The 23607-nt window shown below is 44.8% G+C and overlaps 1 protein-coding gene across 1 annotated transcript in view; it reads right to left on the reverse strand.

Moving 5' to 3' along the window:
* Gpa2 (Glycoprotein hormone alpha 2) overlaps positions 1-23607 on the reverse strand; it is a gene marked incomplete in the record, with an annotated part of 845288 nt that overhangs the window by 352671 nt on the left and 469010 nt on the right. Inside the window, 1 exon segment of the mRNA XM_053780119.2 lies at positions 2395-2496. Within this exon segment, the coding sequence (XP_053636094.1) occupies positions 2395-2488 (94 nt within the window).

The following is a 23607-nucleotide window of genomic DNA, read 5'->3' on the forward strand; positions in this document are numbered from 1 at the left end:
AGGTCCTTCCCAAAGAGATGGGTTAGTTGCAGCAGCCGTGAAGAAGGTCTTGTAGATGTCCTCTGAACCAAGATTCCATGATGTTGCAGTGTCTGACAAGTTGTGCAAGAAAGGTATAAAATACCGACAATATGAAAGTTAAGACACATGTGCAACATCTGGATATCTTTATTGTAGTAGACGTTTCGCCATCCAGTGGCTTTATCAATACAGATTCTAGGACATAATAGGAAGACAGTAGAACTATATACAAAAGATGAGGTAATCAGTCCCTCGGCCTTGGAGTTAGTGTTCACAGCATCGTGGTGGAGGAGAGTCTGGAGCAAAGGCAAGAAGACTGGCGCTTTTTATAGGCGTCAGTGAATGGGACGGGCAGCAGACGAGGGCAGTCACTGGTAGGCGGGATTCCCCAGTGGAAGTAGGTCCTTCCCAAAGAGATGGGTTAGTTGCAGCAGCCGTGAAGAAGGTCTTGTAGATGTCCTCTGAACCAAGATTCCATGATGTTGCAGTGTCTGACAAGTTGTGCAAGAAAGGTATAAAATACCGACAATATGAAAGTTAAGACACATGTGCAACATCTGGATATCTTTATTGTAGTAGACGTTTCGCCATCCAGTGGCTTTATCAATACAGATTCTAGGACATAATAGGAAGACAGTAGAACTATATACAAAAGATGAGGTAATCAGTCCCTCGGCCTTGGAGTTAGTGTTCACAGCATCGTGGTGGAGGAGAGTCTGGAGCAAAGGCAAGAAGACTGGCGCTTTTTATAGGCGTCAGTGAATGGGACGGGCAGCAGACGAGGGCAGTCACTGGTAGGCGGGATTCCCCAGTGGAAGTAGGTCCTTCCCAAAGAGATGGGTTAGTTGCAGCAGCCGTGAAGAAGGTCTTGTAGATGTCCTCTGCAACATCATGGAATCTTGGTTCAGAGGACATCTACAAGACCTTCTTCACGGCTGCTGCAACTAACCCATCTCTTTGGGAAGGACCTACTTCCACTGGGGAATCCCGCCTACCAGTGACTGCCCTCGTCTGCTGCCCGTCCCATTCACTGACGCCTATAAAAAGCGCCAGTCTTCTTGCCTTTGCTCCAGACTCTCCTCCACCACGATGCTGTGAACACTAACTCCAAGGCCGAGGGACTGATTACCTCATCTTTTGTATATAGTTCTACTGTCTTCCTATTATGTCCTAGAATCTGTATTGATAAAGCCACTGGATGGCGAAACGTCTACTACAATAAAGATATCCAGATGTTGCACATGTGTCTTAACTTTCATATTGTCGGTATTTTATACCTTTCTTGCACAACTTGTCAGACACTGCAACATCATGGAATCTTGGTTCAGAGGACATCTACAAGACCTTCTTCACGGCTGCTGCAACTAACCCATCTCTTTGGGAAGGACCTACTTCCACTGGGGAATCCCGCCTACCAGTGACTGCCCTCGTCTGCTGCCCGTCCCATTCACTGACGCCTATAAAAAGCGCCAGTCTTCTTGCCTTTGCTCCAGACTCTCCTCCACCACGATGCTGTGAACACTAACTCCAAGGCCGAGGGACTGATTACCTCATCTTTTGTATATAGTTCTACTGTCTTCCTATTATGTCCTAGAATCTGTATTGATAAAGCCACTGGATGGCGAAACGTCTACTACAATAAAGATATCCAGATGTTGCACATGTGTCTTAACTTTCATATTGTCGGTATTTTATACCTTTCTTGCACAACTTGTCAGACACTGCAACATCATGGAATCTTGGTTCAGAGGACATCTACAAGACCTTCTTCACGGCTGCTGCAACTAACCCATCTCTTTGGGAAGGACCTACTTCCACTGGGGAATCCCGCCTACCAGTGACTGCCCTCGTCTGCTGCCCGTCCCATTCACTGACGCCTATAAAAAGCGCCAGTCTTCTTGCCTTTGCTCCAGACTCTCCTCCACCACGATGCTGTGAACACTAACTCCAAGGCCGAGGGACTGATTACCTCATCTTTTGTATATAGTTCTACTGTCTTCCTATTATGTCCTAGAATCTGTATTGATAAAGCCACTGGATGGCGAAACGTCTACTACAATAAAGATATCCAGATGTTGCACATGTGTCTTAACTTTCATTATTAGTATTGTATGATCCGAAACACTGCAGAAGGAAGACGTTATAGCCGTCTAGACATTTAATTCTGTTATAATATCTACACCGTAATGTTAGTTACTACTTACCACTTAGTGTCTGCTACAGTCACTCCCCTGCCACTCATTGTTCTTTACAGTTACCCCTTCTCCACTTAAGTGGGAATACTACAGGCACTGCCTCGCTACTCAGGTGCCTAACATATTAATTAATGGCACTCAGGTGACTAACTTAGGTATACACTGAATAGGTACTTACCCACTTTGTGGCAGCCTGGGGTCTGCCAGGCGTGCTTGTAGGAGGTGGTCGAGACGACCAAACACGTCACCAACACTACCCACACCTTCACCATCACAACTCCTGCAACACAGAGTGTTTCTTTCAACAACACAAAATATGGACACTTAATTCTTGCAACAGAAATAAAGTTACTTCGTTCCAAACAGAGAATAAAGGTTATTTTTCCCAACAATGGAAATCATATTAATTTATTTCTGCAATGAAAATCATATTAATTTATTCCCACAGGAGAAAATATTTGGCTTTATTCCTGCAAGAGCATTTTAATTTAATAGTGCAGGAGAACTTCCATTAGATTTTCTTCCATTAGAGCAGACCCTTCATTCGTGAAGGGCAGGATGTGGAAAATATATTCCGCAACACAACGCACCAACACTATTTCTGCAACACAAATCATGGGTACTTTAATTTTTGCAGCACAGAGCATGAACTCCCTAATACTGCAATAAACTGTTTAATTTTAGAGGCGAATCATGTAAGCAGTTACTACCACTACATAGTGTCCAGTGTAGGGGAGAGGGATATAAGAAGATTAAGGTTAGTAGACAAAAATAAAGAGAAGTAGATGAATCTGAGAAAAATGACTGAATTGAGAAGTGTAACTAGACCTTGTCTGGAAGGTTGATTATCGTAAGTGAAATGGAGAGGAGGATGAAAAATGTCAAGTTTTTATACGAATGTAGTGATAGTGTGTAGTAAGGGGTAGTGGATGCAGAACACTCAGATGCAGTGAGTTGTGGTTGCAAGATTTGAGATGCAGTGGGTTGCAAAATTTTCAAATGTAATGGGTTGTGGTTGCAAGACCCTCAAAAGCAGTGGGTTGTAGTTGCAGAACACTCAGAAGCAGTGGGTTTGGTTGCAAGAATCTCAGAGCAGTGGGTTGTAGTTGCAAGATCCTCAGATGCAATGGGTTGCAAAACTTTTAGATGCAGTTTGTTATGGCCGCAAAATCCTCAGACGCAATGGGTTGTGGCTGCACGACCCTCAGATGCAGTGGGTTGCGGTTGCAAATACCTCAGGTGCAGAGGGATGTGGTTGCGAGAACATCATATGGAGTGGGCTGTGGTTACAAAATCCCAAGATGCAGTGGACAGTGACTACAAGAAACTTCGATTCAGTGGGTCGTGGTTGCAAGAAAATCCGATGCAGATGGTTGTCGTTGCAAGAAACTCCGACGCAGTTGCGTGACCAGATGTATTGGGTTGTGGTTGCAAGAAAATCCGATGCAGTGAGTTGCTCCTCCAAGAATCTTAGATGCACGAAACTCAGACACAGTGGGTTGTGGTTGCAAGAAACTCACACACAGTGGGACGTGGTTACACGAAGCTCGGATGCATTAAGGAAGATTAAGTATTGATGCGCAGATGAGATGAAAGCGTTTATGAAGACAAATTTACTCGCACATGAAAAGTTTGGTATTGTAAAAATTATACAAGAAAGACAAGACAAACTAAACGTAATGCACTCAGGTTAAACTAGCAGTGAAAGAGTGCAAAAAAAAAAAAACATGAAATAATATATGGTCTGTTAAATATTTGTTGACCACTTATCCTGAAAAACAAAAATACGGTTTTGGAGGGAGGTAAACAAGAGCGCTTCCTCCAAGACAAGTCAGTGTAAGCTTCTAGTGGTAATATGGATAAAGAGAAATTGTTAAGATATTCTTGAATCAGGATAATTAAATAGGGGGGAATGTTATTATTCTGACGTCATGTAATGAAAAAAAATTCATAAAAATTAATTATGAGCCGAAAGCATTAGAGAAGTCTTGAGTCCTGGGGGGGTCTAGGGTCCTGAGTGGGTCTAGGGTCCTGAGTGGGTCTAGGGTCCTGAGTGGGTCTAGGGTCCTGAGTGGGTCTAGGGTCCTGAGTGGGTCTAGGGTCCTGAGTGGGTCTAGGGTCCTGAGTGGGTCTAGGGTCCTGAGTGGGTCTAGGGTCCTGAGTGGGTCTAGGGTCCTGAGTGGGTTTAGGGTCCTGAGTTGGTCTAGGGTCCTGAGTGGGTCTAGGGTCCTGAGTGGGTCTAGGGTCCTGAGTGGGTTTAGGGTCCTGAGTTGGTCTAGGGTCCTGAGTGGGTCTAGGGTCCTGAGTGGGTCTAGGGTCATGAGTGGGCCTAGGGTCCTGGGTGGGTCTAGGGTCCTGGGTGGGTCTAGGGTTCTGGGTGGGTCTAGGGTCCTGAGTGGGTCTAGGGTCCTGGGTGGGTCTAGGGTTCTGAGTGGGTCTAGGGTTCTGAGTGGGTTTAGGGTCCTGAGTGGGTCTAGGGTCCTGAGTGCGTCTAGGGTCCTGAGTGGGTCTAGGGTCCTGGGTGGGTCTAGAATCCTGAGTGGGTCTAGGGTCCTGAGTGGGTCTAGGGTCCTGGGTGGGTCTAGGGTCCTGAGTGGATCTAGGGTCCTGAGTGGATCTAGAGTCCTGAGTGGGTCTAGGGTCCTGAGTGGGTCTAGGGTCCTGAGTGGGTCTAGGGTCCTGAGTGGGTCTAGGGTTCTGAGTGGGTCTAGGGTCCTGAGTGGGTCTAGGGTCCTGGGTGGGTCTAGGATCTTGAGTGGGTCTAGGGTCCTGAGTGGGTCTAGGGTCCTGAGTGGGTCTAGGATCCTGAGTGGGTCTAGGGTTCTGAGTGAGTCTAGGCTCCTGGGTGGGTCTAGGGTTCTAGGTGGGTCTAGGGTCCTGGGTTCTGTGTGGGTCTAGGGTTCTGGGTGGGTCTAGGGTTCTGGGTGGATTTAGGGTCCTGGGTGGGTCTAGGGTCCTGGGTGGGTCTAGAGTCCTGGGTGGGTCTAGGGTCCTGGGTGGGTCTAGGGTCCAGGGTGGGTCTAGTGTCCTGGGTGTGCCTAGGGTCCTGGTTGGGTCTAGGGTCCTGAGTGGGTCTAGAGTCCTGGGTGGGTCTAGGGTCCTGGGTGGGTCTAGGGTCCTGGGTGGGTCTAGGGTACTGGGTGGGTCTAGGGTCATGAGTGGGTCTAGGTTCCTAGGTGGTTAAAGAGTCCTGAGTGGAACTAGGATTCTAATTGGGTCTAGGGTTCTGGATGGGTCTAGGGGTCCTGGGTGTCTTTAGGGATCTGCGTCGGTTTAGGGTCCTGGGTGGGTCTAGGGTCCTGAGTGGGTCTAGAGTCCTGATTGGGTCTAGGGTTCTGAGTGAGTCTAGGATCCTGGGTGGGTCTAGGGTTCTAAGTGAGTCTAGGGTCCTGGGTGGGTCTAGGGTCTTGGGTGGGTCTAGGGTCCAGGGTGGGTCTAGGGTCCTGGGTGTGCCTAGGGTCCTGGGTGGGTCTAGGGTCCTGAGTGGGTCTAGAGTCCTGGATGGGTCTAGGGTCTTGGGTGGGTCTAGGGTACTGGGTGGGTCTAGGGCCATGAGTGGGTCTAGGTTCCTAGGTGGTTAAGGAGTCCTGAGTGGATCTAGGATTCTAATTGGGTCTAGGGTTCTGGATGGGTCCAGGGGTCCTGGGTGTCTTTAGGGACCTGCGTCGGTTTAGGGTCCTGGGTTGGTCTAGGGTTCTGAGTGGGTCTAGAGTCCTTGGTGGGTCTAGGGTCCTAGGTGGGTCTAGGGTCATGAGTGGGTCTAGGTTCCTAGGTGGTTAAAGAGTCCTGAGTGGATCTAGGATTCTAATTGGGTCTAGGGTTCTGGATGGGCCTAGGGGTCCTGGGTGTGTTTAGGGATCTGCGTCGGTTTAGGGTCCTGGGTGGGTCTAGGGTTCTGAGTGGGTCTAGGGTCCTGATTGGGTCTAGGGTTCTGAGTGAGTCTAGCGTCCTGGGTGGGTCTAGGGTTCTAGGTGGGTCTAGGGTCCTGGGTTCTGTGTGGGTCTTGGGTTCTGGGTGGGTCTAGGGTTCTGGGTAGGTTTAGGGTCCTGGGTGGGTCTAGGGTCCTGGGTGGGTCTAGTGTCCAGGGTGGGTCTAGGGTCCTGAGTGGGTCTAGGTTCCTAGGTGGTTAAAAAGTCCTGAGAGGATCTAGGATTCTAATTGGGTCTAGGGTTCTGGATGGGTCTAGGGGTCCTGGGTGTCTTTAGGGACCTGCGTCGGTTTAGGGTCCTGGGTGAGTCTAGGGTCCTGAGTGAGTCTAGGGTCCTGAGTGGGTCTAGGGTCCTGGGTGGGTCTAGGGTCCTGGGTGTTTTTAGGGACCTGCTTCGGTTTAGGGACCTGGGTGGGTCTAGAGTCCTGAGTGGGTCTAGAGTCCTGGGTGGGTTAGGATCCTGGGTGGGTCTAGGGTCCTGGATGGGTCTAGGGTCCTGAGTGGGTCTAGAGTCCTGGGTGGGTCTAGAGTCCTGGGTGGGTCTAGGGTCCTGGGTGGGTCTAGGGTCCTGAGTGGGTCTAGAGTCCTGGGTGGGTCTAGGCTCCTGTGAGAGTATTAGATCCTGGATGGGTTGAGGGTCTTGGGTGGTCTAAAATCCTGGGAGGGTCTTAGGTCTTGAGTTGATCTTAAGTTTTGGGAGCGTTTGGGTCTTGGGTAGGTTTAGAATTCTAGGTGTGTTTAGAGCTCTCTGTGGGTCTAGAGATCTGGGTGGGTCTAGAGATCTGGGTGGGTCTAGAGATCGGGTGGGTATGGAGTCCTAGGGATTCTAGGGTTCTGGGTTGTTATAGGGTTATGGGTGGGTATACGGTTTTAGATGGGTCTAGAGTCCTGGGTGGGTCTAGGTTCCTGGTTGAGTCTCAAGTCAGGGATGGGTGTGGAGACCCTGGTGAGTCTAGGGTCCTGGGTGGGTCAAGGGTCCTGGGTGGGTCAAGGGTCCTGGCTGAATCTAGGGGTCGTTGGTTGGTCTAGAGGTCCTAGGTGGGTCTAGGGTCCTGGGTCGTTTTAAGGTCCCGGGTGGGTCTTGAGTTCGGTGTGGTCTAGAGTCTTGGGTGGGTTTATGGTCCTGGATAAGTTGAAAGTCCTGTGTGGGGCTTGGGTCTTGAGTCGGTCTTAGGTCTTGGGTCCTGAGTGGGTCTTGGGTTTTGGGAGGGTATAGAGTCGTGGGTAGGTCTAGAATTCTGGGTGGATGTAGAGTTCTGGGTGGGTCTAGAGATCTGGGAGGGTCTAGAGATCTGGGTAGGTCCAGGGATCTGGGTAGGTATGGAGTTATCAATGGGTCTTGAGTTTCGGGTGAGTTTACAATTCTTGTTGGGTCTATATTTCTGGGTGGGTCTAGAGTTCTGGGTAGGTCTAGAGTCCTGGAGGTTCTAGGGTTCTGGATGGTTCTAGATTTTTGGGTGGGTCTAGGGTTTTTGGGTGAGTCTAGGGTCTTAAGTGAATCTAGAGTCCTGGGTGGGTCTGGAGGCCTGGGTGGATCTAGAATCCTGGGTGGGTCTAGTGTTCTGGGTCGGTTTAGAGTCATGGGATAGTCTAGGTCTAGAGTCCTAGATGGTTCTAGAGTCCTGGGTTGGTCTACAGTCTTACGTGGGTCTAGAGTCGTGGAGGTTTAGATGCCTGGATGGGTCTAGGTTCGTGGGTGGGTCTGGAGTCCCGGGAGGGTCTAGGTTCTCTGGCTGGTCTTGAATCCTGGCTGGGTCTAGGTTCTTGGTTAGGTCTAAAGTCGTGGGTGGGTCAAGATTCCTGGGTAGGGTCTAGAGTCCTGTATGGGTCTAGTCCTGTATAGGTCTAGAGTCATGTTTTTTTATTCTCGAGTTCTATTTGGGTCTAGAGTCCTGGGTGGGTTTAGAGTTCCGAACGGATTTAGAGTAATGGGTGGTTCTAGAGTCTTGGGAGGGTCTAGACTCCTGGGTGGGTCTAGAGTTCCGAGGGGTTCTAGAGTCCTTGAGATTCTAGAGTTCTGGGTGGGTTGAGAGTCCTGGGTGGGTTGAGAGTACTGGGTGGGTTGAGAGTACTGGATGAGTCTAGAGTTCCGGTTGGGTCTAGGTTCTTGGTAGGTCTAGAGTCCTGGATGGTTCTAGAATCCTGGGTGGTTCTAGAGATCTGGATTGGTCTAGAGTCCTGGGTGGGTCTAGAATCCTTCGTGGGTCTAGAGTCTTAGGTGGGTCTAGGTCCTGAGTGGGTCTAGAGGCCTGGGTAGGAATAGGTTCTAGGGAGGGTCTGGAGTCCTGGGTGGGTCTAGGTTCTCTGGCTGGTCTTGAATTCTGGGTGGGTCTAGGTTCTCAGTTAGGTCTAAAGTCATGGGTGGGTCAAGATTCCTGGGTAGGATCAAGAGTCCTGCATGGGTCTAGAGTTCTGTGTAGGTCTAGACTCAAGATTCTAGGGTCTTTGGTGGGTAATGGGTGGATCTAGGGTTCTCGAAGGATCTAGTATTTTGAGTGGGACTAGTGTCCTGGGTGGTGTAGGGTTCTGGGTAGGTCTAGGGTCCTAGGTGGTTCTAGGGTCCTGTGTAGTTCTAGGGTTCTAGTAAGTCTAGGGTCCTGGATGGGGTCTAGAGTGCTGGGTGGGTCTAGGGTCGTACGTGGGTCTAGAGTCCTGTGTGGATCTAGACTCTTCTCTGGGTCACGGGTCTTGGGTGAGTCTAAGGTTCTAAGTGAGTCTAGGGTCTTAGGTGGGTCTTGAGTCCTTGGTGGGTTTAGGGTTCTTGGTGAGTCTTTGGTCTTGGGTAGGTCTAGGGTTAATCTCTGGCCTCTCACACACCATGCCTTACATATATTCCAATAACCTCAGCAGCACTCAGCTTCAAGAAGATTATTATAACTGTCTAATAATGAGAGTTTAGGAACACAGAGCTGGCGCTCGAAGACTTGAGGTTGAGCTGCCATGATGGTAACTCGAATTTATATTAAGTTACAAAGTAAGGAAATGCCATTACAGTGATGCGGTTTGGAGAATTTCCGAAGCATACTGTATATCAGAATTAAGCCTTACGCAAGAGATAATGTTATTCGAGTATATTTTCCTTGATTTATACGGTTTTCTCTAAAAGTATTACATACAGTTGTTGTCGGTTTTTACAATTGTAATTTTAATTATACAATGAGTCTTTTCATTGGTTTGAAATCTTAAGGTATATGATATGTTACTCACAGGATCCATATTATAATAACGTTGTGCTTGATAACTTCGACATTTTATTGATTTAAATATAGTGATAACTTGAGAAAGACTCATCTGATCGACATTAAACTTTGAGTAACGGTGTACCCTACTTAGAAAGCTAGGACGGATATTAATGTGTATAGTTGTCTATTTGGCAGTTTCAGTGGTCACGAGAGGTTTCTACCTCTCCCGAGGTGTTTGCTGAGTATTAGTGTAAAGTGTTGCAGAACACAATGGCTTGCTTCTCTAGTGTCTTAAAGTCTCAGTTCAAGGTGTTTGAAGGAGAAGGTTCTATTTCTAAAGGAGTAAAATTAGAAACTGAAAATTCTCCTGGATTATTATAGCAAACAAAACGTTACTCGTCAATCCTAACCAGCCTGATAAGAAGGGCAAAAAAATTGTATTATGAGAACAGATTATCCAACTTACGAGGTGATATAAACAAGACCTGGAAGACCCTATCAGAAATTCTGGGAACAAAAAAGGTATCACGACATAGCGAAATAAAATTAACAAAATCAGATGAACCCCAACTCCCACCAACAGAAACAGCAAACAGACTCAATGATTTCTTCTCCGCTATAGGTCAAAACCTTGCCAATAATATCCCAAGCTCAGATACCCCACCAAATGACTACCTCACTGGCAACTACCCGAACACACTGTTCCTAGCTCCGACTAACCCATACGAAGTCTCCCTTATTATCAACGCACTGAAAAACAAGGCAGGAGATTTAAATACCTTACCACCCTTTATATACAAAAAAGCGTCACAAGTACTATCACCAATCATTGCAACACTCTTTAACAAATCCATTGAATCCTCCACCTTCCCTACAGTTCTCAAAATAGCAAGGGTCACCCCGATCCATAAAGGAGGAGACCAAACAGAGTTGAATAACTATAGGCCAATATCCAATTTACACCCTCTCTCAAAAATCTTCGAAAAATTAACTCATAAACGAATCTACTCCTACCTCATCTCCCATAACATTCTCAACCCCTGCCAATTTGGATTCAGGCCTAATAAAAATACTAATGATGCTATTATACACATGCTAGAACATATATACACTGCAATAGAGAAAAAAGAAGTCCCACTGGGGATCTTCATTGACTTACGTAAAGCTTTTGATACAGTTGACCATGACTTGCTCCACGTAAAATTGTCACACTATGGTATTAGAGGGCACTCCCTCAACTACCTCAAGTCTTACCTCAGCAACAGAAGCCAATATGTGTACGCTAATGGGGCAAGCTCTTCCGCACAACCAATTACAGTTGGTGTCCCACAGGGAAGTGTCCTTGGCCCTCTTCTCTTTCTCCTATACATAAATGACCTACCAAATGCTTCGCAATTATTCAAACCCACACTTTTTGCAGATGACACCACATACGTCTTCTCTCACCCGAGCCCAGTCACACTAGCCAATACTGTAAACACCGAACTACAGAAAATATCTACCTGGATGAGGACTAACAAACTTACACTAAACATTGACAAAACCTACTTCATTCAGTTTGGTAGCAGAGCTACAGATGTACCTCTTAACATAACGATAAACGGATCACCTATCACAAAGCTAACAGAGGGAAAATTCTTAGGAATCCACCTCGATAATAGACTCAAATTTCATACACATATACAACAAATTTCTAAGAAAATTTCCAAGACTGTAGGCATACTATCGAAGATACGGTACTATGTTCCACAGTCAGCCCTCCTGGCCCTTTATCACTCTCTTATTTACCCCTATCTCACCTATGGAATTTGTGCATGGGGCTCAACAACAACTAACCATCTCAGACCACTAATTACCCAACAAAAGGCTGCAGTTAGAATGATAACAAATTCTCACTACAGGCAGCACACTCCACCAATATTCAAAACACTCAACCTACTCACCATACAAAACATCCATACTTATTACTGCACCTATTACATACATAGAACACTTAACTCTGATATTAACCCTCCCCTCAAACATCTTGCCAACCTCAACAGAACATATGACCATAATACAAGGCACAGATCACTCTTTGATGTTCCTCGTGTCCATCTTACGCTATGCAAAAACTCAATGCACATAAAAGGCCCTAAAATCTGGAATTCATTACCTTTAAATATAAAAGAAACACTACCTGTTTATAAATTCAAGTCTCTTCTCAATGTTCACTTACTCACTCAAAACCAAATAAATACTGAATAACTGAACCATATAAATTGTATATCCTAAATGTTACTCACATTATATCACACAAATATTAAACCTAACTTTGTTATTTTTTTTAAATACACTACCTAACAGAATACTCCATTCTATGCATGCAATGCATGCAAGCATAGGACCTGTCTTTGTAATACTCATTTGTATTTTATAGTTATCTGTTTACAATAATGTCTTATCACTGATTTCATCATTGCTTAATTAATCTTAAGTTAATTTTAAGCCAGCCCGTAATGCTATGCATATAAGTGGCTTTGGCATGCTGCTCTTACCTGTATTTTTTGTACCTCTGTTTGTATGCTAAATTTCTAAATAAATAAATAAATAAATAAATAAATGAATGTGAGGTGATTGCGGTTAGTGAAGGTAAACTGGTTACCAGCAATGAGGAGCAGACTGACAGCCGTTGCAAGTGTGAAGTAGTTTCCAGTAAAGGAAATAGGTTTTCTGCTTTCCAGGACGAATGTACTTCAGTGTTCAGTGATGTCAAAGGTACCACTAACTCCTCTACTGATAAAGGCAGGAATATCCTTGTAGTCGGTGACTCATATAAAATATATTGACCGTACCTTCTGTAACAGATATAGGAGGGTGAGACAGAGGGTGTTTCTAAGAAGCTGGTGTTGGTGACTTGGTCAAAATGTTGGATAATATTATATCAGGTAATGGGAACAAACCCATTATCTGCCTCGGAGCTGGAGGAAACGATACAGGTAAGGGCTGGAAACAGGACAGCTATAGATTTAATTAGGTCTAAAGGAGCGGATCCCGATCATATATAGCGTCTTGCCTATGAGAGGAGTGGAAAATGAATGGAGGTCTAGGGCAATTGGTGTAAATTGCTGTCTAACAGGTACAGGTATTGCAAAGAACGTGCAATCCCATTCATTGAGGATTGAGACAATTTATATGGCAAACATGATATGAATGCAAGGGATTTAGAACATCTCTCTGGGGTAGAGGTGGTAGCATTAGCCATTTCTGTTGAGGGGAGTGTTGTTGAGTTGTCTAGGACTTAAACTGATAGAAGATAGAAGTATGGATGTGCGTGAAAAACAAATAGAACATACATAAGAACATAAAGAAAGAACACTGCAACAGGCCTACTGGCCTATGCGAGGCAGGCCCAATTCTCCCACCGGCTTAAGCCATGCCTTGACCTAATGAGGTCAGACATGTCACTTAAGGGAGGAGCATTGCATCCGACCTAGTAGCACAAGCTAGTCAGGTCCAACTCACACCCACCCACACCCACTCATGTATTTATCCAACCTATTTTTAAAACTACACAATATCTTAGCGTTTATGACTGTACTCGGGAGTTTGTTCCACTCATCCATAACTCTATTACCAAACCAGTGCTTTCCTATATCCTTCCTGAATCTGAATTTTTCCAATTTAAAGCCATTACTGCAAGTCCTGTCTATGAAAGTTAAGACACATGTGCAACATCTGGATATCTTTATTGTAGTAGACGTTTCGCCATCCAGTGGCTTTATCAATACAGATTCTAGGACATAATAGGAAGACAGTAGAACTATATACAAAAGATGAGGTAATCAGTCCCTCGGCCTAGGAGTTAGTGTTCACAGCATCGTGGTGGACACGATATCATACTTCACTGGAGAGTTGAGTATCATACTTCACTGGAGAGTTGCGTATCATACTTCACTGGAGAGTTGCGTATCATACTTCACTGGAGAGGTAGAAAGACATTATATATATAGGCGGAGAGTGAGATGTGACGCATGTGACCCGAGGAATGTCATAAGAACATAAGAATGGAGTAACACTGTAGAAGGCCTACTGGCTCATGCGAGGCAGGTCTTTATCAAAACAACCGCTGGTATAAACCTTGGTAATAAATACCGACAAGTTGGTTTAGAAAGACACGTAAGCAAACACTATAACATATTTATTAGAAAACGTTTCGGTCCTGGGACCTTGATCACTTCTAACATACAGAGGTAGAAAGACATTATATATATAGGCGGAGAGTGAGATGTGACGCACGTGACCTGAGGAATGTCATAAGAACATAAGAATGGAGGAACACTGTAGAAGGCCAACTGGCCCATGCGAGGCAGGTCCTTATCAAAACAACCTCTGCCTATGATGAGGACGGGTAGACGATGAAATCATGTGACTCCTGTGTTGTTGGGTTGGTGCTGCTTAAGTATCATAAGAACATAAAAACATAAGAACGAAGGAACACTGCAGAAGGCCTACTGGCCCATGCAAGGCAGGTCCAAGTCTCCTACCGGCTTAAGCCAATGCACCCAACCTAGTCAGGTCAGGTCACATTGACTTAAGGGAGGAACACGGCAACCGACCTGGTAGCACAAGCTATCAGGTCTAACTCACACCCACCCACATCTACTCATGTATTTATCCAACCTATTTTTAAAGCTACACAACGTTCTGGCCTCTATAACGGTATTTGGGAGTTTGTTCCACTCATCCACAACTCTATTACCAAACCAGTACTTTCCTATATCCTTCCTGAATCTGAATTTTTCCAACTTAAAACCATTGCTGCGAGTCCTGTCTAGGCTAGATATTTTCAGCACACTATTTACATCCCCTTTATTTATTCCTGTCTTCCATTTATACACCTCAATCATATCCCCCCTAATTCTACGTCTTTCTAGAGAGTGCAGTTTCAGGGCCCTTAGTCTATCCTCATAGGGAAGGTTTCTGATACATGGGATCAACTTTGTCATCCTCCTTTGTACATTTTCCAGAGAATTTATATCCATTCTGTAATACGGTGACCAAAACTGTGCAGCATAATCTAAATGAGGCCTAACCAAGGATGTATAGAGTTGAAGAACAACCTGAGGACTCCTATTATTTATGCTTCTTGATATGAAGCCAAGGATTCTATTAGCTTTATTGCGAACACTTATGCACTGTTGTCTTGGTTTCAGATTACTGCTAACCAGAACTCCTAAATCTTTTTCGCAATCCGTAATTTTAAGATCTACATTATTTAGTTTATATGTGGCATGGTTATTGTCCTGTCCAACATTTAGAACTTTGCATTTGTCTATATTAAACTGCATCTGCCACTTCTCCGACCACTGCATCAGTCTATTCAAATCTTCCTGGAGTGCTCGAATGTCCTCGTTAGAATGAATTCGACGGCCTATTTTGGTGTCATCGGCAAACTTGCCGATGTCGCTCTTTATGCCCTCATCTATGTCGTTTATGTAGATTGTGAACAGCAGGGGGCCCAACACTGACCCCTGTGGAACACCGCTCGTGACGCTTCCCCACTCTGATTTCTCCCCATTTATGCAAACTCTCTGCTGCCTATTTGTCAACCATGCCTCTATCCAGGAAAAAATTTCTCCTCCTATTCCATGTGCTTTAATTTTCCTCAATAGTCTCTGATGTGGGACCCTGTCAAAAGCCTTACTGAAGTCCATATACACAATATCATATTCATTACCATGATCTACCTCCTCAAATACCTTAGTGAAAAAAGTTAATAAATTCGTAAGGCAGGAACGCCCCTTTGTAAAACCATGCTGAGATTCGTTGATTAATTTATGCTTTTCAAGGTGGCTACGAACTGCCTCGGCAATTATTGATTCCATAAATTTTCCCACTATGGAGGTTAGGCTTATTGGTCTATAGTTCGAAGCTAAGGACCTGTCACCTGTTTTGAAAATAGGTATCACATTTGCCATTTTCCACTTATCTGGTACCATGCCAGTTTGTAGTGATATGTTGAAAAGATTAGCCAAAGGTGTGCTAAGCTCCTCTTTACATTCCTTTAGAACCCTTGCATACAGTTCATCAGGGCCTGGAGATTTGTTAGGTTTTAATTTATCTATTTGCCTAAGGACCATGTCACTTGTGACCCTAATAGTGCACAGTTTATTATCGTCCTGTTCTACATAATTTATCATTACTGGAATATCGCTGGTATCCTCCTGTGTAAAAACTGAGAGGAAGTATGTGTTAAAAATTCTACACATTTCCTTATCACTGTCAGTGAGCTGACCCGAGGAACTTTTGAGTGGGCCTATCTTGTCCCAGATCTTACTTCTGTATACCTGAAAGAATCCTTTTGGGTTAGTCTTCGATTCTCTTGCGACTTTAACCTCATAATCTCTTTTTGCTTTTCTAATTCCCTTTTTTATTTCTCTCTTTAACTGAATATATCGATTTCTCAATTGCCCCTCTCCTCTTTTGATTTGCCTATATATGCCTCTCTTTTGACCAATCAGATATTTTAATCTATTGTTCATCCATTTAGGATCATTTTTGTTTGATCTGATTTCCCTATTTGGAACATAATTTGACTGAGCAGCTAGAACTATGCCCTGGAAAGCATCATATCGGCAACCATCACCACCTACCTGACCCTTAGTCAGGTCATTCCAGTTCAGCCCACCTAAGTAATTTTTTCAGTCCTATGAAATCAGCCAAGCGAAAGTCAGGGACGGAGACTTGATTGCCATTATTAGGGGAATTCCATGATATATTAAAACTGAGTGATTTGTGATCACTTTCCCCAAGCTCATCATTAACCTCAAGATTATTAATTAGTGTTTCCCTACTGGCAAGAACCAAGTCAAGGAGGTTATTACCCCTAGTTGGCTCTGTCACAAACTGTTTTAAAAAACAATCCTGGATCGTATCAAGAAAGTCACCTGACTCTAAATTTCCTGTCAAATTGCTCCAGTCAATCTGTCTATAGTTGAAATCTCCCATTAGCACAACATTTTCGTATGTAGATGCCTTACGAATTTCGTCCCATAGAAGTTTACTGCACTCCCTATCAAGATTTGGGGCCCTGTAAATCACACCCAAAATTAGTTTTTCTCGGCCCTCGAGAAGCTGTAACCAAACAGATTCAGTGGCTGACGCTTCTAATTTAATATCTTGTCTAACACAACAATTTAAATTGTCTCTGACATACATCGCTACTCCACCACCTTTCCTGTTGACCCTGTCAGTGTGGAATAATTTATAGCCTTGTATGTGACATTCAGAGGGCATCTCTCTATCTTTCAGATTAAGCCAGGTCTCTGTTATAGCAATAATATCTATGTTTCCTGCACTTGCAATTAAGCTTAGCTCATCTATCTTATTTCTTACACTCCTGCTATTAGTATAGTAAACCTTAAGGGAGCTAGTCCCTTGCTGCCCTCTGCTGTCCCCCTTTGTTTGCTGACCTGATCTATTGTCTTTATTTATAACTTCATGCTGAATGCCTTTTATACATTTACTGTTTCCAACCCAAGTGTTGCAACCTGCTTGTTTCCCACACACACCCATACCTCTATCTTCCATCAGTTTAAAATCATAGGCATTTCACCAATGGCCTTCTCAATCGAGTCTGCAAGTGCTACCACCCCAGCCCCAGAGAGATGTACCCCATCCCTTGCATACATATCATGTTTGCCATAAAAGTTGTTCCAGTTGTCAATGAATGGGATTGCAAGTTCCTTGCAGTATCTGTCTAGCCAGCAATTTACACCAATTGCCCTAGACAACCATTCATTTCCTACTCCCCTTCTAGGCAAGATGCTACATATGATTGGGATCCCTCCCTTAGACTTAATGAAATCTATAGCTGACCTGTACTTATCTAGCAGCTCTTCTCTCCTACCCTTCCCAATATCATTTCCACCAGCACTGAGACAGATAATGGGCTTGTTCCCATTACCTGACGTGATATTATCCAGCCTGTTGACAATGTCCCCAACACCAGCTCCAGGGAAGCACACTCTGTCTCTCATCTTCTTATTCCTATTACAAAAAGCACGGTCAATATATCTTACCTGAGAGTCACCAACCACAAGAATGCGCTTACCTCCATTAGCAGGGGCAGTAGTACCCTTACCTTCACTGGCCACTGAAGTACATTCATCCTGAAGAACAGAGAAGCGATTTCCTACCTTCAGATCTTCACTCTTAACTTTCCTTACTCTGATGCGCCTTCCATTACTGTGAACCACTCGCCACTTGTAGCAGGTGCTGGACTGCACCTCACTGCTGGTAGCCGTTGCTACCTCCCCAGCTACAGCCTCCTCACAGCGAGAGACAGACTGCACCTCACTGCTAGAAGCCTCATTCCCCACAACTCCAGCCACCTCACACTCTCTCCCAGACCCATTGAGGTGGACCTTCAGCCTCCTAATCTCCTCCTGGAGAAGCAAGACCTCCTCCTTCAACTCTCCAACCTCAATTTTTAAAACACTGCAGAAGCAAGCCATGCTTTGTAACCGTCCACACTAATCCCCAAAGCAGCTCAGGGTCTGTGACCTCACGTGACGACTGACCACTGTTTTTGAAATTTTGTAGTTTCCAGTGTTGTGTTCTATAGTGTCGGTGACGGTGATTAGTGAGGCTTCTAGGCACCGTCGGCGTCTGAGGTCTGGTTCGGTGAGAACGAGTTGTGCCTCGTTCCAGTTCATCAAATGCCCCGTGGAGTCTCTGTGGAGGACACAGGCGTACCTTACATCGTCTCTGTTAGAGGCATTTCGATGCTCATTCAGGCGGACTGCAAGATCTCTGCTTGTCTCGCCTACATATTTCTTGGGACAGAACCCACAGGGGATAGTGTAGACGCCTGCTGTAGAAGTTAGAGGTGTGGGGCTGCGTTTAGTAGTGAGGTCTTTGATAGATGATGTGTTTATGGTGGAAGCGTTGATGTTACTCATAGCAAGTGCCCGGCGAGTATTCGTGGCAACATCGCCACATGGGAGTACTATGAAGACTAGCCGGCCACCTTGCCAAATACCTTTCAGCGCTTCTGGGCACTATCAGTCAAGCCCACCTCAAACATTCAGGTGACCTTCTCTCCCGAATTTCCAACCTGAATGTCAAAAACAAAAGCATGGCTTCCTTCGATGTCACAGCCCTCTTTACCAACGTTCCTACTGACGCTGCAATCAACATTCTGAGACAGAGGCTCACTGAAAACCACGACCTCCCTTTACCTCTTCTAGATTTCATCAATCTAGTGGAACTGTGTGTTAATTTCAACTTCTTCAAGTATCAGGACAACTGTTACAAACAATGCTTTGGGATGGCAATGGGCAGCCCGCTCAGTGCTGTGCTTGCCAACCACTTCATGGAAAACTTGGAGACAGAAATTCAGCACCCTCATTCCCAACACCGTTACCTGGCTAAGATACGTTGATGATATATTGGTTTTCTATCCGAGACGTCTCAATATCCAGGCCCTTCTCAACAAGATCAATGCAGTTGAACCATCAATAAAGTTTACACTTGAACTCGAAAATGATGGCAAACTTCCTTTCCTCGACGTTCTACTGTGCAGATCTCCCGACAGTGACAAACTTCTCTTCAAAGTGTATAGAAAACCTACCAACAAGGACGAACTTATTCACTTTTATTCACACCAAGATACCCGCACTAAGAGAGGAGTCCTCATTGGCTTCTTCTTGAGAGCTCTTCGCATCTCCAGCCCTTGTTTTCTAGAAGAAGAATGCATTTACATAACACAAGCCTTTACACGTCTTCAGTTCCCATCTTTCTTCATCCGAGATTGCAGACTCAAGGCACAAACTATCCTCAACAAACCGCCCATGGAACAGCCCCCTAAACAGTTCATAGTACTCCCATGTGGCGATGTTGCCACGAATACTCGCCGGGCACTTGCTATGAGTAACATCAACGTTTCCACCATAAACACATCCTCTATCAAAGACCTCACTACTAAACGCAGCCCCACACCTCTAACTTCTACAGCAGGCGTCTACACTATCCCCTGTGGGTTCTGTCCCAAGAAATATGTAGGCGAGACAGGCAGAGATCTTGCAGTCCGCCTGAATGAGCATCGAAATGCCTCTAACAGAGACGATGTAAGGTACGCCTGTGTCCTCCACAGAGACTCCACGGGGCATTTGATGAACTGGAACGAGGCACAACTCGTTCTCACCGAACCAGACCTCAGACGCCGACGGTGCCTAGAAGCCTCACTAATCACCGTCACCGACACTATAGAACACAACACTGGAAACTACAAAATTTCAAAAACATTGGCATACATGATACTTAAGCAGCACCAACCCAACAACACAGGAGTCACATGATTTCATCGTATAATGTCTTTCTACCTCTGTATGTCTTGGAAGGGCCCGGGCCGGGAAAATACCGGCGAATCTTTAACAACAATACCTCTGTATGTTAGAAGTGATCAAGGTCCCAGGACCGAAACGTTTTCTAATAAATATGTTATAGTGTTTGCTTACGTGTCTTTCTAAACCAAAACAACCGCTACCTATGATGAGGACGGGTAGACGATGAAATCATGTGACTCCTGTGTTGTTGGGTTGGTGCTGCTTAAGTATCATGTATGCCAATGTTTTTGAAATTTTGTAGTTTCCAGTGTTGCGTTCTATAGTGTCGGTGACGGCGATTAGTGAGGCTTCTAGGCACCGTCGGCGTCTGAGGTCTGATTCGGTGAGAACGAGTTGTGTCTCATTCCAGTTCATCATATGCCCCGTGGAGTCTCTGTGGAGGACACAGGCGTACCTTACATCGTCTCTGTTAGAGGCATTTCGATGCTCATTCAGGCGGACTGCAAGATCTCTGCCTGTCTCGCCTACATAGTTCTTGGGACAGAACCCACAGGGGATAGTGTAGACGCCTGCTGTAGAAGTTAGAGGTGTGGGGCTGCGTTTCGTAGTGAGGTCTTTGATAGATGATGTGTTTATGGTGGAAACGTTGATGCTACTCATAGCAAGTGCCCGGCGAGTATTCGTGGCAACATCGCCACATGGGAGTACTATGAACTGTTTAGGGGCTGTTCCATGGGCGGTTTGTTGAGGATAGTTTGTGCCTTGAGTCTGCAATCTCGGATGAAGAAAGATGGGAACTGAAGACGTGTAAAGGCTTGTGTTATGTAAGTGCATTCTTCTTCTAGAAAACAAGGGCTGGAGATGCGAAGAGCTCTCAAGAAGAAGCCAATGAGGACTCCTCTCTTAGTGCGGGTGTCTTGGTGTGAATAAAAGTGTATAAGATCGTCCTTGTTGGTAGGTTTTCTATACACTTTGAAGAGAAGTTTGTCACTGTCGGGAGATCTGCACAGTAGAACGTCGAGGAAAGGAAGTTTGCCATCATTTTCGAGTTCAAGTGTAAACTTTATTGATGGCCCTTCTCAACAAGATCAATGCAGTTGAACCATCAATAAAGTTTACACTTGAACTCGAAAATGATGGCAAACTTCCTTTCCTCGACGTTCTACTGTGCAGGTTGTTTTGATAAGGACCTGCCTCGCATGGGCCAGCAGGCCTTCTACAGTGTTCCTCCATTCTTATGTTCTTATGACATTCCTCAGGTCACATGCGTCACATCTCACTCTCCGCCTATATATATAATGTCTTTCTACCTCTGTATGTTAGAAGTGATCACGGTCCCAGGACCGAAACGTTTTCTAATAAATATGTAATAGTGTTTGCTTACGTGTCTTTCTAAACCAACTCCCTAGAACGCAGGTGGGAGAGATACATTTTTTTTAACAAACCGGCCGTATCCCACCAAGGCAGGGTGGCCCAAAAAGAAAAACGATAGTCTCTCTTTTTAAATTTAGTAATTTATACAGGAGAAGGGGTTACTAGGCCCTTGCTCCCGGCATTTTAGTCGCCTCTTACAGCACGCATGGCTTACGGAGGAAGAATTCTGTTCCACTTCCCCATGGAGATAAGAGGAAATAAACAAGAACAAGAACAAGAAAGAATATAGAAGAAAACCCAGAGGGGTGTGTATATATATATATATATATATGCTTATACATGTGTAGTGTGACCTAAGTGTAAGTAGAAGTAGCAAGACATACCTGAAATCTTGCATGTTTAAGAGACAGAGAAAGGACACCAGTAATCCTACCATGTAAAACAATTACAGGATACCGTTTTACACTCACTTGGCAGGACGGTAGTACCTCCCCGGGTGGTTGCTGTCTACCAACCTACTACCTACAAGATACATTATATACACTTGGAAAATCCTAGAGGGATTAGTACCAAACTGCACACGAAAATCACTCCCTATGAAAGTGTAAAGGACTCGGCAGACAATGCAGCATTCCCCCAAATGAAAAGCAGGGGTGCCACTGTTCAACTGCCTCCCAGCATACATAAGGGGGATTACCAATAGACCCTTGGCTGTCTTCAAACAGGCACTGGATAGCCACCTAAAGTCAGTACCTAACCAGTCGGGCTGTGGTTTGTACGTCGGGTTGTACAGTAATAGCCTGGTTGATCAGGCCCTTACACACCACGAGGCCTGGTCATAGACCAGGCTGCAGGGGCATTGACCCCCGGAACCCTCTCCACGTATACTACGTAATCTGACATCATATTGTTTTGAAGAGCCCTGCTGGTGATGCTGGTCATCATGCTGAACCTCGTGTGAGGAACTGGCCATTTTTCCTCTCTTCTCTTCTGGTCAGGTTTGGTTAAGACGCCAGAGCCTGTAACAATGTTCGAAAATGAAGGTTTGCTGTGCCAGCTGAGCAGCAAGAGAGGTGAAAGTGGTAAAAACTGCCTGGATACATCCGGTATATGTTCAAAAGGCATTGTTCATCATAAAGTTACTTACAAATGCAACAGAAATAGTCAACAAAGAAAGTGAGCAGAGGGTAGTGAGTGGTTAAGATGGATGAGATCAAATTCACAGAATTTGCACGAAACATAGATATTATTGCTATAACAGAGACTTGGTTCAACCTGAAAGACAGAGATATGCATTCTAAATGACAAAAAAAAATGCTATAAATAATTCCACAATGATAGGGTCAAGAGGAAGGGTGGTGGAGTGGCGATGTATATCAGAGATAATTTAAACTGTTGCATTAGACGAGATATGAAAGTGGAAGTGACGGACACTGAATCTATTTGGTTGCAGTTTCTTGAGGGGCGTCAAAAACTAATCTTGGGTGTGATTTACAGACAGACCTTCCCCGAACACTTGACCGGGAACGAGGTGAACCTCCGTGGGATGAAATTACTAAGCCATTTGGATACGAAAATGTTGTTTTAATGGGGATTTCAACTTTAGACAAATTGACTGGGTTAATTTAAGAGAAAATTTCGAGCCGAGCGACTTTCTTGATACGATCTAGGATTATTTTTTAAAGCAGTTTGTGACAGAACCAACTAGAGGAATTAACCTGTTTGACTTGGCTTTTACTTGCAGGGAATCACTAGTTAATAACCTTGAAGTCAAAAAATTAGCTTGGGGAAACCGACAACAAATCACTTGCTTTCACTATATCATTGTAGCGCTTAGTTATGATTCTAATGGAATTATCTATAACTAAGTCAGAATCCCTGACTTTCGATTTATTGATTTCAAAAGGTGAGGAATTACTTGGGTGGGTGACCTGGTGTGGCCTGACTGGTCATTATCCTGTGGGTCAAGTATGCGGTGATGATTGTCAATATGATATTTTCAAAGCATAGTTCAAGCTGCCCAGGCAACTTTTACTTCAAACCGGGGAAATTATATAAATTAAAAATAACTCAACGGATAAACAATAGATGAAAATATTTCATAGGTCAAAACAGAGGCATTTACTGAAAAATTAGAAAAAGCGAGAGGGCACTTAAGAAATCAATGTATTCAGCTAAAATGAGACATAAAGGAATAACAGCGTCAAATGAAATTAAGTTTAAATCACAAGAGATTCAAAGATTAACCCAAAAGGTTTCTTTCTGGTATATAGGAGTAAGATTAAGGAGAAGATCGGCCCACTTAAAAGTTGCTCAGATCAGCTTACTGTCAGTGACAAGAAAATGTGTTAGATAAAAGGACACAAGTGCAACTAATGTGACATTTCATTGTCGCAACGTTTCGCTCTCCAGGAGCTTTGTTAAGCCGTTACAAATAATATAGGGACACAGAGGAGTATATAAAGGTACAAATGTTCATGTTCATATAGGTTTTTCAGGATGGGTCCTGGCCCGGGTCTTCTCCATGTGGTGACCCGGCAGTGGCTCCCGAAGGAGTGTCGGAGTTGATACAAGTG

Source organism: Cherax quadricarinatus, chromosome 36 (genome assembly GCF_038502225.1).
Source record: "Cherax quadricarinatus isolate ZL_2023a chromosome 36, ASM3850222v1, whole genome shotgun sequence".
NCBI classification, from domain to species: Eukaryota; Metazoa; Arthropoda; class Malacostraca; order Decapoda; family Parastacidae; genus Cherax; species Cherax quadricarinatus.